Source organism: Fusarium fujikuroi, chromosome FFUJ_chr06 (genome assembly GCF_900079805.1).
Source record: "Fusarium fujikuroi IMI 58289 draft genome, chromosome FFUJ_chr06".
NCBI lineage: Eukaryota > Fungi > Ascomycota > Sordariomycetes > Hypocreales > Nectriaceae > Fusarium > Fusarium fujikuroi.
This window is the reverse complement of record NC_036627.1, coordinates 2135742-2149860: the sequence shown is the minus strand read 5'-3', so window position 1 is coordinate 2149860 and position 14119 is coordinate 2135742. Positions and strand designations below refer to the sequence as shown.

At 50.1% G+C, this 14119-nt stretch overlaps 5 protein-coding genes; 2 read left to right on the top strand and 3 right to left on the bottom strand.

The window, feature by feature from the left end:
• Window positions 1–217: 217 nt before the first annotated feature.
• FFUJ_06012 (uncharacterized protein) lies at window positions 218–1662 on the bottom strand (the record flags this gene model as incomplete). XM_023579289.1 has 3 exons in its annotated part: window positions 218–1116; window positions 1167–1252; window positions 1304–1662. The coding sequence occupies 3 exons, from the start codon at window positions 1660–1662 to the stop codon at window positions 218–220; spliced, it is 1344 nt and encodes a 447-aa protein (XP_023432155.1).
• A 1950-nt stretch (window positions 1663–3612) lies between these two features.
• On the bottom strand, window positions 3613–4643 carry FFUJ_06011 (probable nuclease S1 precursor; the record flags this gene model as incomplete). XM_023579288.1 has 3 exons in its annotated part: window positions 3613–3794; window positions 3858–4517; window positions 4574–4643. The coding sequence occupies 3 exons, from the start codon at window positions 4641–4643 to the stop codon at window positions 3613–3615; spliced, it is 912 nt and encodes a 303-aa protein (XP_023432154.1).
• A 1250-nt stretch (window positions 4644–5893) lies between these two features.
• On the top strand, window positions 5894–7202 carry FFUJ_06010 (related to membrane protein; the record flags this gene model as incomplete). XM_023579287.1 has 4 exons in its annotated part: window positions 5894–6007; window positions 6129–6228; window positions 6395–6940; window positions 6994–7202. The coding sequence occupies 4 exons, from the start codon at window positions 5894–5896 to the stop codon at window positions 7200–7202; spliced, it is 969 nt and encodes a 322-aa protein (XP_023432153.1).
• Window positions 7203–7794: 592 nt separating this feature from the next.
• Window positions 7795–9109, top strand: FFUJ_06009 (probable aspartate-semialdehyde dehydrogenase; the record flags this gene model as incomplete). XM_023579286.1 has 4 exons in its annotated part: window positions 7795–7825; window positions 7933–8187; window positions 8249–8989; window positions 9042–9109. 4 exons carry the CDS (start codon window positions 7795–7797, stop codon window positions 9107–9109), a joined length of 1095 nt encoding a protein of 364 aa, XP_023432152.1.
• Window positions 9110–9565: 456 nt separating this feature from the next.
• On the bottom strand, window positions 9566–11837 carry FFUJ_06008 (uncharacterized protein; the record flags this gene model as incomplete). XM_023579285.1 has 2 exons in its annotated part: window positions 9566–9890; window positions 9946–11837. The coding sequence occupies 2 exons, from the start codon at window positions 11835–11837 to the stop codon at window positions 9566–9568; spliced, it is 2217 nt and encodes a 738-aa protein (XP_023432151.1).
• Window positions 11838–14119: the final 2282 nt, after the last annotated feature.

Here is a 14119-nt window from a genome sequence, read left to right as displayed (position 1 = left end):
TCATATCCATCCATCATCTATTGTCCATAGATGTATGTAAACCCAAAACCATTCTAACTAGGCAGACACCCAAACTCCACCCTGATTACTGTCCTTGTTCGAGCGAAATAGTATTCTCGAATTAGGGACCACCACTGATACTCACACCGAAAACCGCCAGGGCCACGGCCAAGTCGAATGGCTCTGTCTATCCCTCTTTGATAACCAGTCATAGTCTTCATGCTGCTGAGGCCGTCTTGTTGCCAGACCCATCCCCTGCTGAAGCCGCTTGGAAACCACCGAAGCCGCCGCGGCCGAAACCGCCACCACCTCCGTTACCGCCTTGGCCGCCCTGACCACCTTGACCTCCCTGATCACCGCCGCCATTCTGGTCACCACCTTGGCCGCCTTGATCTCCTCCCTGACCTCCGTTTTGGTCACCACCTTGGCCGCCAGCATTCTGGTCACCACCTTGGCCGCCTTGATCTCCTCCCTGACCTCCGTTTTGGTCACCTCCCTGACCTCCATTCTGGTCACCACCTTGGCCACCTTGGTTGCCGCCGTTCTGGCCACCACCTTGACCCCCGTTGTTACCTCCATTGTTACCGCCTTGACCTCCGTTGTTGCCACCATTACCGCCATTGTTGCCTCCGTTATTGCCGCCGCCGCCGTTGCCACCTCCAACAGTGATACGGATGCAGTCATCCTGTGCTCCTCTCTGAGCAACAGGCATGAGGACTGGCTGATGGTTGGAAGCGGCAGACATACTGCAGATACGGTAGTTACCGGCAGGCAGACCGCCGTCAACCTTGGCAGTGAGGAGACCTTGGCCGTTACCAGCATCGTTGATACCCTTGAAGAAGGCAAACTGCTGAGGGTCCAAAGGCTGAGTAGGGTTCAGACTATCGCCAGTGTCCTGGACAGTGACGTGGGTATGACCGATGATGTTACCACCACCGTCGAGGTTCTGGGGAGCTGAATAGTAGGTGGTTGTTGCATTAGTGAACGAGCCAGGCGCAAAGTTGATAAACTGCACTGAGATATCAAAGTCTTGATTGGCTTCAACGTTGTCGCCGTTTTGAGGTGATGTAAAGACTGAAGAAACCATGTTATTGGCTCCGGGAATCTTCCCCATAGCTACAGGAGTCAGTATATGTAGAAGGGAAAAAGAGGATCGAAAAACTTACGAATACCGTTACATGAGCCGTCCCGGTTTTGCTCCCCGTTGGTGAGTGTCTGGCCAGCACAGAAGTTGATGAAGTTGTTGTCATCCCTAAGTCTTTGTTAGTTGTCTTTTTTTCCCTCAAAGGTAGATGTAACACACGTTGCAGAGGCAGCTTGCTCATCCGATCCGGGGTTGTTGCCATCTTGCTGCGAACCAGTTTGCACGGCGTTGGCGTCCAGAGTGTTGCCGCCACCGCCGCCGCCTCCGTTATTACCACCGTTGTTGCCTCCATTATTGTTGCCGCCGTTATTGGCCTGGCCGTTGTTGTTTCCGCCGTTGTTGCCCTGACCACCGTTGTTTCCGCCACCACCTCCCCCACGGCCACCACCTCCAAATCGACCGCCGCCGAATTGTCGTCGTTGGAGAGCGCGAGCCAGGGGGTGCCGTTTTTGGACGACAGCAGCTTCTGTAATGGCAGAGATGCCCAGAAGAGCAATGATTACGCCTTTGACCTGCATTGTGATGACTTTATGTTGATATTGTGGAGAGAAAGTGAAAAAGGAAATGAAGCCGAGGGCAAATACAATGTTGTATAAAAGTTTTCGAACGGTGCCAGACCAATTCGAAATAAAGAAAAAAGAATGGTCACAGTAAAGTCAACTTGGTCTCAAAGGAACGAATGAAAGAAAGAGACACTACCAGAGCTGAAGAGAAGAGAAGATAGTACGATTTTGGGACGAAGGGACGAGGGTTTAAAGCATTGGGGAAAACTGGAGATGATGATCGGAAACGAAGTTGCCGAGAGAAGAGGCTGGCTTCCATTATGACAATCCCAGACAATTCAACGTCTCGGGCTTGCACATCAGACCGGATGGCATCTGGGCGGTTGAAGGGGCCCGGTTCAGGGTCACAACTCCATGGACGACGGCTGGAGCGAGCAATAGTACCCAAGATCCATCTCTCGCTTGAGAGGCAAGGGGGCAGCGATCAAACTTGATGAGAAACACCAAGACAGAACATCGTGGAACACAGTGACAGCACTAGCTGCCTAGGACTTCTGAGACCGAGAAACGAAAACATGAGACAGCGGCAGAAGCGACCTGACGGCTTGGCCAAGGGGTCCAGGGTCGAGATGCCTGTTCGGGCTGGGCTCTTAGTTAGTCAGGGCAGGTTGAGATGATTGTTCTCAGGTGGTGTAACAGGGACGTTGGAGAATGTTAGTCAATTGTGAGCGAGTGTCGTGTATTTCCTTAGCGCTTGGCTAATCTTGGCGGAGAGTCATATCTCCGAGAGGCGATTGAGTGAGTATGTAATAGTAGAGATCCAAGTTAGGAGTTGACGTTGGAGATGGGATGCGGCTGCAGACGTCTCATCCCGTGCCCCCTCCTTCCCAATTGGTATTGTGTAACTGATTGCGCAGTCAATCAGAGTATGCACTGACCGGTACCTGCAGCTAGTTGCCAGGGGTGCCTATAACTCCAAGCACAGCGCGTTTCGTCCACTGAATCTCGAAACTACCATTGTTAAACGCCAGTGTCGGAGAGCGTCCGCCCTGTAACGGAAAACTCATCAACCAGATCGAGAGAATCTGATGAATAATAGATGATATCCTCTCTGGGATGGGGATTTTTGTAATTGTCGACTTGGCTTGTCCACCGTCAACTGCGTGGCTATGTATTCGTCCTGTTTCTAACGTCTAGGTAGCTGATAATGCCAAGAGAGAAAAACTAACAACCCTAGCTATACTCGCTATATCATATCACGATATATCCTCACGAATTACTGTCAACGGGTCGTCTGAGATTCAGAAAGATTCTTACTCATTGCACTCACAAACTCAGGCATATTGAGTTCAGTCTAATCTCATCCAGACTTTTCACTCAGATCTAAGCTCTATCCAACCAGCTGTCACGACAGACAGATAAGTTGGAGGCGTGTTGCAGGTACGTTGCAGACTAGCAATAGCATCAATGCCCTACATTGGCGTTGCAACCACGAGGTAGCATCCAAACAGTGCCCTGTAACCGGACCTGTAACAATATCTCACTCGGTATCACGATTGTATTTTAAGCTTACAATATCGATAAGACATTTGCAGTTTCCCCAAAGTTCCTGTTTCATCCGTATTTTTGCAAAATCCTTCAGCAATTGTTGACTGATCACTCGTCTCAGGCTTGGAGTGACACTGGATGAATCATGGTCACGAAGCGAGCCTGAATCATTCAATTCTCCTCATTGCAATGATGTCATGTTTTGAAATTTCGGACCAAGGCACATTGATTCCACATGGCATTTCGTGGTCTTGGCATTCTTTGTTGAAGGATTCGTGTAGATATCGCGGAGCATCAAATAGCCCAAGGATGTAATCACAAAAGTTACAATCTCAAAAACCATAACACACTTATTCATAAGAAGCTACCAGTTGCAAAATATCCAGAGCATTCTGATATATATACACAATAAGTAAATCAGAGCTCCTCAGACATCTGCTTCTGCTCAACATCCTTGTAAGCCTCAACGATCTTGTCCAGCCAGGCAGCCATTCTGTAACCGGCCTTGGCAACCTGCTCTTCAATGACCGGGGCAGCCTTCTCAAAGTACTCGCCTCCGAGTTCCTGGCCGACAATGGCATCGGCACCCTCGGGCAGAACTGTAGATCCATGTTAGAGACGAGTTGCAAATACAGCAGCTGTTGCCGGGGTAATCGACTTACCGTGAGTACAGACGAGCGCATTGGCCTCTCGGGACCAAGCAAGTGCCGTGCTGATGGGGTCACTGAAGTCTAGATCCTTCAACCACGCGTCTTTTGCCTCTGCGAACTTGCCGTCTGTGATCTCGACTGCAAGCTGGTTAGCCCAGCTGTTGGCGAGCTTGAAGGGGTCGCCGTGCAGACCACCCAACAGCTTCTCGGCGATAGAACTGTCCCAGACGTGGTGGAGGTTGAATGTGCGGCCGTCAAATGTCACTGCAAGACCGTTACCTCCCTTTTCGACATTTTCGTTATGTAGAGGCTGGTGCAGATCCCCGATAAAGTGAACGACAAACTTGGCGGCCTGGTTGCGCTGCCAGAAGGGCAACTGAGGCTCAACTGACTGCTGGGTGTAGTTCTTGAGGGCGGTGAGGACACAACCATCGTCCTTGCAATCGCGCTCAAAGTCGACGTCACACTTATTAGGAGGGCTGTCATGAGCGTCGATGAAGTGAAAGGTCTTGGTGTATCGACCCCAATCTGTGTAGCGAATTGAGTCTGCCCATGATGCTATTTTCGCCAAATAGTCTTCCCCGTCATTATAGAGAATATACTTGAGGTGAGCCTCGGTGGTGTTTGCGACAAAGTGACTGGCGAGGTAAGCGGTGGTGATATGACCGAGACCTGTGATATATGAGCTTAGTAAGTAATATCGTTTTATGATGAATTAATGAACTCACTGCCCCAAGCAAAAGTGCTAGGCAAGTTAGCGAGGCCAAGAGCCAGCGCGCCAGCGGAGAGGAGCTTCATCATAACAGAATGAGGGCAGTCGCTACGGAATGCAGCAGGTTTATCAGTCACGAAATGAAGGGAGCAGAGTCAAAGCTTTAAGAGGGAAATGAAGACGTTAAAAAGATGAGCACGCTTAAGCTCAAGGTTACCGAGTAGGAAGAGGCGAATTCTAGATTGGACCAAAGCGTTTGAAGCTCGAGAGCTGAGCGCGAAGCGGTTGGCCAAGGCCGCCTATGTTTACGTTAGTCCTGGAGCATGATCGATAGTTGCTCATGAGTTGTCAGGGGTCTAGCTACCTACTGGAGGCGGGATAGGCAAGCTTATGGCGAATCATGGTGGGCATGTGCCGCTCTACGGTGAAACATTGAAAGTGGCTGGGAAGAATGGAGCTGAGGCCGCTGAGGTTTGCTCTAGTTTGAAGAGCTGAGGTCGATAGTTTATCATAAAAGCAGTAGAGCTATGCAAAGTATCTAGACTAACTAAGAATTACTGCATGGGTTCTCAATACCATAAGTTTAGTCTGTAGCTTCCATGGCACTGGATGGCTAAGGTGACTTCCATAGTAGTGCTATCATGATAAGGGTCAATCGGCCACTTATCGGAGGAGATAGACCCTGCATCTCACAAACTCACCTCACACAAAAAGACTCACGCGCCTTGGAATGCCTGCGAGTTCTCCATATTTTAGCTCACAAGATCTCCAAGCCCAGTGCGTCACTTTGGGCGATAAGCGCTCCTCAACTGGCCAATACACGATGACCAGTTACCAAACGGATCGATAAGACCTCCACTGTTGAACCCGACAACGGGGCCGACCTCCCATGGGGATCTCTTATCTGAGTCTGTGTGTCTGTGTCTGCAGTGTTTTGCGTTGCCTGGGTTTGGTATGGTGAACCGTTGATCGTGGAACATTAAACTTTGCTGCTTACTGAAGTGTTTTTTGCTCTATCTTATTCTTTCTTGTCTTCAGATTCAGACTGCAACCAGAATAACAAACTTTGAATCCTTGACCGGGTTTCGAGTAAACTCTGAATCAGAACAGAACCTCTCTTCTGGAATTGGATCTACATTCATTCACTTGCTTACTTGCTTCCTACACTCGATCGCTCTTTGTCGCCGGCTGCCCTCGTGATACCCACCTTTGTCGCACCACCCTCTTCCTCTTCTACGTTACTTGATCTGATCTACCTTATCTAAACCTCTTCTCATTCTCTTTCTCCTTCTCGATTTTACCCTCTTCAACTCCTTCGAAAACAACGACGACGACGATGCCGCTGCTGGCCTCAACCTCAATCGCCGCTGCGGCGCATGCGTTACCGGTCACGTTGGCTCTGTCGGGCATTTTTGGTAGCATCAGCTTGACCTCTTGGATATGCCTCCTTGTGCGTCCCTCTCTCTTCTCTCATTCGCGCGTCCTTGTGTTGCATTCGCATTCATATTCGCCATCTCAATTGCATGCGCGACCCTTAATTCTCCCCCATCCTGGCTAACGATGCTCTGCAGCTACCCCAATTGTTCGCCAATTACAAGGCCAAGAGCGCCGATGGCCTCAGCATGGCCTTTCTGGTCGTCTGGCTCTTGGGCGACATCACAAACCTCATCGGTTAGTTCCCGTTCCTATCTGAATACCCCAAAATCAAATTTTGTCTTCGGCACAGAGACCAATACCATTGCTACGCCATGGTCTGGTGCCCTGGTCAGAAAATTTGATGTCGGCTAGAAGTGGCTTGCCACCACGCCAACTTTCAGTTTGGCTAATTGCTTTCTAGGAGCCTTGTTCACCCACCTAGCTCCCACTGCAATTGCCCTAGCAGGATACTTCTGCATTGCCGATATTGTCCTCATCGGCCAGGCCGTCTACTACAATGCCCTTAATGCCCGCCGAGCGAGTCGCGTCGGGGAACGTCGATCAAGCGGTCCTACAGAAGAGTCTCCTCTGATCAATGGGTCCCGTAGACGAAGCTCTTCTTTTGGCCTCCCTGGGTCTCAGCGCCGCCATGCGACACATACCGAGTCCTCGATGGACCCATTGAGGAAGATTGTGACGGGCGAAGACGAAACCCCCGATAGCAAGCCTTGGCTTCACAACACCCTGAGCCTGCTCGCTGTATACGTCATTGGGTTCGCTGGCTGGTTTGTCTCGTACAAGGTCGGCGCTTGGGAGAGTGGTGACCCTGGAACCCCCGATGCGCCTGATGAGGCCCAGAGCCCAATGGAGCTTGCTGGGCTTATTCTGGGTTACATCAGCGCAGCGCTCTATCTCTGTGCTCGAATTCCCCAAATCATCAAGAACCACCGGGAAAAGTCATGCGAAGGTATGTTGATCCATGCTTGTTTGTAATCAATGGATGAGACTGATAATCTGCAGGACTCGCATTGCTTTTCTTTATGCTCTCAATGAGCGGAAACCTCACTTACGGCATCAGCCTGGTAGCTTACTCGCAAGACAAGAAGTACTTGCTGAACGCGCTCCCTTGGTTGCTTGGATCTCTGGGCACCATTGCTGAGGATCTCATCATCTTCGTCCAGTTCCGAATTTACTCCAACGATGAACGAGAGAGCGCAATTGAGCCTTAGATCGCGATCGACAAGACAAGACAAGATATGGCAATTGTATTTTGAAATGGACCAAGGGAGGATATTGGAGGTTCTAATGTGCATGAATTGGCGTTTCATTCATTCATATGCATCGAATTTGGGAAAATTGTTACATGAAGGAAGGGTGAAGCTTGGACAAGCTCACGCTCAATACTGGGACATCCTCGGGATAGAGGTGCATGACATAATGCTTCGGGTCGAATTATAACTCTTCGGAGGGTTTTTCTTACTTGTCAATTCAATGAGTCTTTTAACATGTGTTTTGCCAGTCATTAAACATTCTTGCGACCAATTGAAAAACTGAAGCCTTTAATTCGACGATAAACTCGACCCATGAGAGCACTCTCATGCCATAGTGGGGTTACACTTATTGAAATTCGGCGACTCAGCTCCGATGACGGGGTCGGAGGTTTGGCGGGGTTATATTCTACTCGGTACTTTCAATAAGACTCACCCGCCTCAACGCCAAAATTTAAACATCAGCAACCCCCCAACGTATCTTTGACTGTGTCTCTTGACCTCTTCGCCGTCGAGAGTCTCTCATTGATTCTATAACAGACACACACCCACTATGGCCTCTCAATTCCCTACCAAGAAGTGCGGTACGTCGCCCTCAACACTCCCCCTCCATCCGATTTCGCACCACCCACTATAACTTCCATGTCAACGTCTAGACACGCATTTAGCATCAATACTGATCCATTTACAGGTGTCCTCGGTGCCACTGGCTCTGTAGGCCAGCGCTTCATCCTCCTCCTCGCTCAGCACCCATACCTCACCCTCCATACCATCGGCGCCTCATCTCGTTCCGCCGGCAAGAAGTACAAGGATGCTGTACGATGGAAGCAGGCCGCCCCCATGGGCGATATTGCCGAGATGGTTGTGAGAGAATGCAAGGCTGAGGAGTTCAAGGACTGTGATGTTGTCTTCAGTGGTCTTGACTCTGACGTCGCTGGCGATATCGGTATATCCCTCTCTATCACGTATCAGTAATAGCTGATGTCACTAACTTTATGTGTCTGCAGAGTTCGAGTTCATCAAGGCCGACATTCCTGTTTTCTCCAACGCAAAGAACTACCGTCGCGATCCTCTCGTGCCTCTCGTCGTTCCCACAGTCAACCTCCCCCATCTCGACCTCATCCCTCATCAGCGCTCTGTTCGCTCTCTCAACAAGGGCTTCCTCGTGTGCAACTCCAACTGCGCCGTCATTGGTCTTGTTATTCCCTTCGCCGCTCTCCAAGCCGCTTTCGGACCCATCTCTACCGTCTCCATTGTTACTTTGCAGGCCGTTTCTGGCGCTGGTTACCCTGGAGTCTCCAGCATGGACATCATTGACAACATTGTCCCCTTCATCTCTGGCGAGGAGGACAAGCTCGAGACTGAAGCCCGCAAGATTCTCGGTCGCCTTGATGACAATGGTACTGCCTTCATTGAGCAAGAGGGTCTTCGTGTCTCTGCCACCTGTAACCGTGTTCCAGTCATGGACGGCCACACTGCATGTGTTAGTTTGAGCTTCGAGCGCAAGCCCGCTCCTTCAGCCGACGAGGTACGCAAGGCTCTTCGGGATTACAAGAGTGAGGCTCAGGCTCTCGGATGCCCTTCTGCACCTGAGCCCGCTATCAAGGTCTTTGGCGACGATGAGCCTGACCGTCCTCAGCCCCGTCTGGACCGCGACCTTGGCCGTGGGTACACTGTCAGCGTCGGCCGTGTTCGCGAGGATGAGGCTGGCATTTTTGACATTAAGTTTACAGCACTGAGCCACAACAGTGAGTCTTCCATCTTCCCCTCTGAGGACTTGTCTCACACTGACCGTTTCAGCCGTTATCGGTGCCGCTGGTTCATCGATATTGAACGCAGAGGCCGCCATTCTCAAGGGTTATATCTAAGAGTACAGGGCAAGTGTTAATTTAAAAAAAAAAAAACAATTCGGTCATGTAAAGATAAAAATAGATAATGGTATTTTTTCGGCGTTCAGCATTATCTCGACCCCTGCAAATATGTAACCTCACAGAACAACAGGGAAACTATGAAGCGAGGTGAATTGCTAATTATTCATGATGATGGTCCGTAAAGTACATGCAACAGCCGACCATGAGGGTATACCATATCTATTCCTATCCCAGCGCGAGTGTCTTGACACCAATCATGCGCAACCCATTGACTATAACCAAACTCAAATATGTGATATTCTAAAGTCTTGACAATCCATGCTGTGCTCTGTATCCCAGTGCGCTAGCTATCCATCCATTGCGCCAAATAATAACCAGAAAACTCCAAACGTATACAAACAAAACGCCATGTCATATTGCTCGCCGCCCATAACAAGCAGGGTATCTGTAGCATCATCGGTTGCGATCCTCGGGAGAAGGAGACCTTGCCCTGCCAATACCACTGGAGAAAATACTGAGCCAACCGTCGTGTCGACTCCATCGTGAAGTTCGGTTTTCGTTGGCAAGCAAACCCTGTTCAAGATCAGATTCACGGTCATCTGAACGAGAGCCAGAGCCCTCCGCAATAGTTCCATCGTCATCGTCATCATCGTCATCACTTGCATCGTCGCGATATGGTTCGTAGTGCGGCTCAGATGATGAGCCATGAGCGAGAGATCGAACTACGTCGCCCTTACAGATGGGGCAAGTTCGTCGGCGAGTCGTCAACCAGGGAGTTCTATAGACTGTTAGTAATTGAGACTTGCATGAAAGCATGCAATTGGAGAACTTACATGCACTCTACGTGAAACTCGTGACCGCATGGGAGGCTCATGACCTGGCTCACGCCATCCACGTATTCCTCAAGACACACCACACATTCGACTTGACGTCCCATGTACTTTTTCCACTCAGCAGAAAACCCACCAGAGCCCTTCTCGCGCTCAGATCGAGTATTGTTCCTGGTTGGGTTTGAAGGTGTTGGTATAGCGTCACTAGATCGCGTTTCTTCTTCGGGAGTACCTGTTGAGCCCCTCGACCGAGGTCGTGGTCGTGAGGGAGATTCCTGTAGTAGAGGAGTGGTTGGTGTCGGAGCGGACGGTGAAGGAGTTCTCGGTGTCAAAGGTGGCGAGGGAGCGACTGTATGGAACGTGCGCACGGGTAGACGTTCAACGACTGACTTCGGAGCTCTCCAGCGCCTTCGGCGGATTCTAGCGCGAAGAATCAGAAGGGCGTATACGAAACTCAGAGTGACTAGCGGGCTAACGACCAGTACGAGAAGCGTATCGAAAAACGGGCTAGCATTACTCGTGGGAGTGATAGTGACCCAAAGTCCATCGTGTGCGTCATCGTCGGCTTCATCGGGCTCGTCATGTCCCTCTTCGCTACGTTCGTGGGAAAAGTCGAGGACGTTATCCTCATCCTCTGTCAAGAATTCAACCAGAATTTCTTCCTCATCGGGTTCAGGATCATCGTCACTTGTGCGATCGCGAACAAGGGAAGCCTTGGATGGAATTACAGGTTTGAACCTTCTGGATCCAGGATGCCTCCAGTCGTCGTAATTATCCTCAGATAAGAGGGGACTTCGAGTTTCTTTGGGTGACCCTCTGACAACCTTGTTTTTCTTGGTGAAAATTTTCCTGGAATATCTAAGCGCCGTCTTTCGCTTTTTGTTGTTTGGTTTGGTAGATTGTTCTTCAATTTGGCTGTGGGTGTCGTCGGCAGATCGTCTATCGTGGGTCGAGGCGGTAATCGTGGACTTGACGCCTTGTTTACTGTGCTTCCTGGATTTGGAACCTCTCTGAACTCTAAGAACAGGATTGCCTTGGTTGTCTAATGTATCTTCGATGAAGCTCCCTGGTTGCGTTAGCGCAGACAGCAGCTGCGCGGTCGTGCGAGCAGTGAAAACGGATGGAATGGTGACATTATCGACTTCAGGGCCATGCGCAAACATCTGAATAAGAGGGCCGCCTTTCTGGTTATCGCCAATAATGACAGCGAGAGCGCCTCTTCGTTGCGCCCACATTACTTTGTCGAGAAAACCACAACCGCCTCGCATTAGTAGCGCCACTTTGCCGTCGATTTCGGAATGGTCATGCATGATAGAGACATGGCTGGAGGTGGTGTGGCCATTGCCAGCGTTGGGGATAACGACTCGGCTTCGCTTAGCACGGACAGAAGTGCTGGACCTGGAAGTCGAAATAGAAGGGACAGCAGCCCTCAAGGCCTTGTGAAGAGCAATGGCTTCTGCTCTCTCATTCCAACCTGGTGTGTCGCTGCAGCCCAATTCGCCGGTACCGTGTATAAGAGCATCCTCTGCGAAACCACTGCCCACCCATAACTGACCACTTAGACCTCGCATAGCGAGCTTGGGACCAAAAGCGGCGGGACGGGCGGCAAAGGAAGTGCTGTTGTCGTCGGTCAAGCTGATGGCAGCATTTGGTGGAAATAATGAGAATGGGGTGTTGTAGTACATGGAATTCCAGACGGACTTTGGAGACTTTTCTGAATCATCATTATGCGATCGAGACTGAGACGACTTGGAGTCAGTCTTTTGTCTGGACCTGAAGTTACCGGCGGGGTAATCGGCGTAGGCGGTACGGAGCGAGGATGATATGGCGCGACAGAAGAGGAGGAGAGAGGCTGCGATAAAGAGTATAAGAACAAAAACGCGCGGGGGACGCATTTTGAGCGACTGTAAAAACAAACTCTCCAAAACAGGTGAACGGAGAAGAGGATAGGGGAGAGAGAGAGAGAGAGAGAGAAAGGAAGAAGGAGGAGGAAGAGGATAAAAGAGAGAGAACGAGAGGTTGGTGTTGGTGAGCTGAGGTGTGAGTGAGGTGACCTTGGGGTTTCGCTTTGGGCTTGGGGTCACTCGGAGATATACAAGTCACATAAACCAAAGACGTCACCTCTGGTCTAGGCCGATCATCCGTTGGTTGGTTGGTCACTCTCTTTTTGTTTTTGGAGAAGAGGATGGAGGAAAGGAAGAGAAAAGGAAGTGAAGCTCCGATGAGAACACTCAAGAGACGGGGGAAAGGTGAGTGGGAGAAAACTATGGCATGGCCTAAGTCGGGGCTTTGCTTTATGAGAGACTCGAGTAACAAGAAGAGCCAGAAGAAGGTCAGTATCAGTTGCCAGGCAAACAACGTGAGTGAGCGATCGAGTATAGGTAGGTAAGGAAAGTTGATGTCAGTGTGGCTGACTGCAAAGTCAAATCGGATCGCTTAGGTTCAGTGATAGGTCTCACAAAGGAAAAGGAATAAACTGCAAACTCTCTTCTTGGCGATGGGAGTGGGAAAAGGGCAGATCATAAAAAGTTACAAAGGTTATTAATTCTCTGTGTGTGTGTTATTAATGACGACAAAAAGACAATGCATCCGAATCAATGACATGGCATGGCATGGCAATGGGTAATGGCTGATGAGAGGGGGAGGGACAAAGAGACGCACGCGGCATGGTGCCGTAAGTGGAGGGTTCTGGGCGGGGGTGACCTGAAGGCTAGAGCTGTGAGCGCTGTAACCGGCACCTCGACCCCTGTCATTTCAAGGTCCCTAAGGTATCTTTGGCTTCTAGACTTTAAGAGAGCTTTGCTTGGCCAACCCAACAACGTCTCAGAATCAGTTGATCAGGTCAAGACGGGAGAGAGATAAGAGCTTGTCTTTCGTGCTTGGTTACACATGAGTCGGGCTCTTTTCAACTCGACTCGGACTCGAGGGTTCAAGCAAAGCCATGAACAGAGACCAACCCAACTCAACCCAACTCAGCTGGACAACTCCCGTGGGGCCCTGTCATGATCAGGCGCCCTTCAAAACCAGGGTCTCTTTGGCTCTGTCTGTTCCGTCTGTTCTGTTCTTCTGGTGGTCACGTCACGTCACGAAACAGCCTCCACTCTCTAGCGCAGGCTACTCCACAGTCCACTCATATCCAAAGCTAAGCTCCCAAGTTAGTAGATATTCGGGGTAAACTTGACGCCTCAAAGTCAATCAATCTTGTTCCTGAGCGTCTACCGCAACCGTAAACTCGTGACTCGAGGCTGCAGAGCCTTGGGCGAGTCGCTGTGCAACAAACCAACAATTCTTTGGCCTATTGACTTTGCTACCTTTGCTAGGTACCTAGGGAGGTACAGGTGCAACGTCGTAGTGTGTTGACAGACAAAGTCGCGTGTTTTGTTTTGCTGTCGGTGAAACGGTCGGCTACGGCCATTCTCCATTCTCTATGCTCCGTGCATGAGACGAGATGATGTGGTTGTTTCTCGGGGCCTCTTTTCTCTTCTTGACTAACTTGATGCTAACAACTTATGTTAGCTTCTGACACGTGAGAGCGTCAGGTGAGTCCCTTCGATCAGACACAGACAATGGAAGTGATCATGTCTAAGCCTTCAGCTACTTTAGGTACCTACCTACCTAGTATCTAAGGTTCTAAGGCTCCAACGGCGGGCTGCGGAGACCCGCGGAACCATGAAACCTTTCATCCATCCAAATTACGCTACCTCCAATGATCGACCCCCAAAGTGCTTGCGCAACACAACATACGAATTCACCAATCAAGCTCGTATAAAGACAGCTTGAACAAAGATCCCTATCCTCTCTCGTACCTGATCTAAATCTAACCCTGCCCTGCCGTACGGATACCCTGCCTCGGCAACGTAACGGGTCTGCAGATGCAGGTCCAGGTCCACGTTTCGTTTGGTTTGACCTTAAAATAGACAGATCCATTATTGATTGATTCCCTTGGACGTGCGTCGACCAAGCTTTTTGGCCTTGTCTGTCGGTCACTTTCTCCCTATCCGAAGGGCTGAAGGGCTGGAGGGGCTGCTCAAGGTCGACATCAACAATCCCTTGAGCAAAAGGGATAACATAACCTCATACTATAGACTACTCGATTGCATCTTTGAATCAAGTTTAAGCTTGTATTCAAGTTAAATTAACGACTTGCGATTGCCCGGCTTGGGTATCACTCCATCGG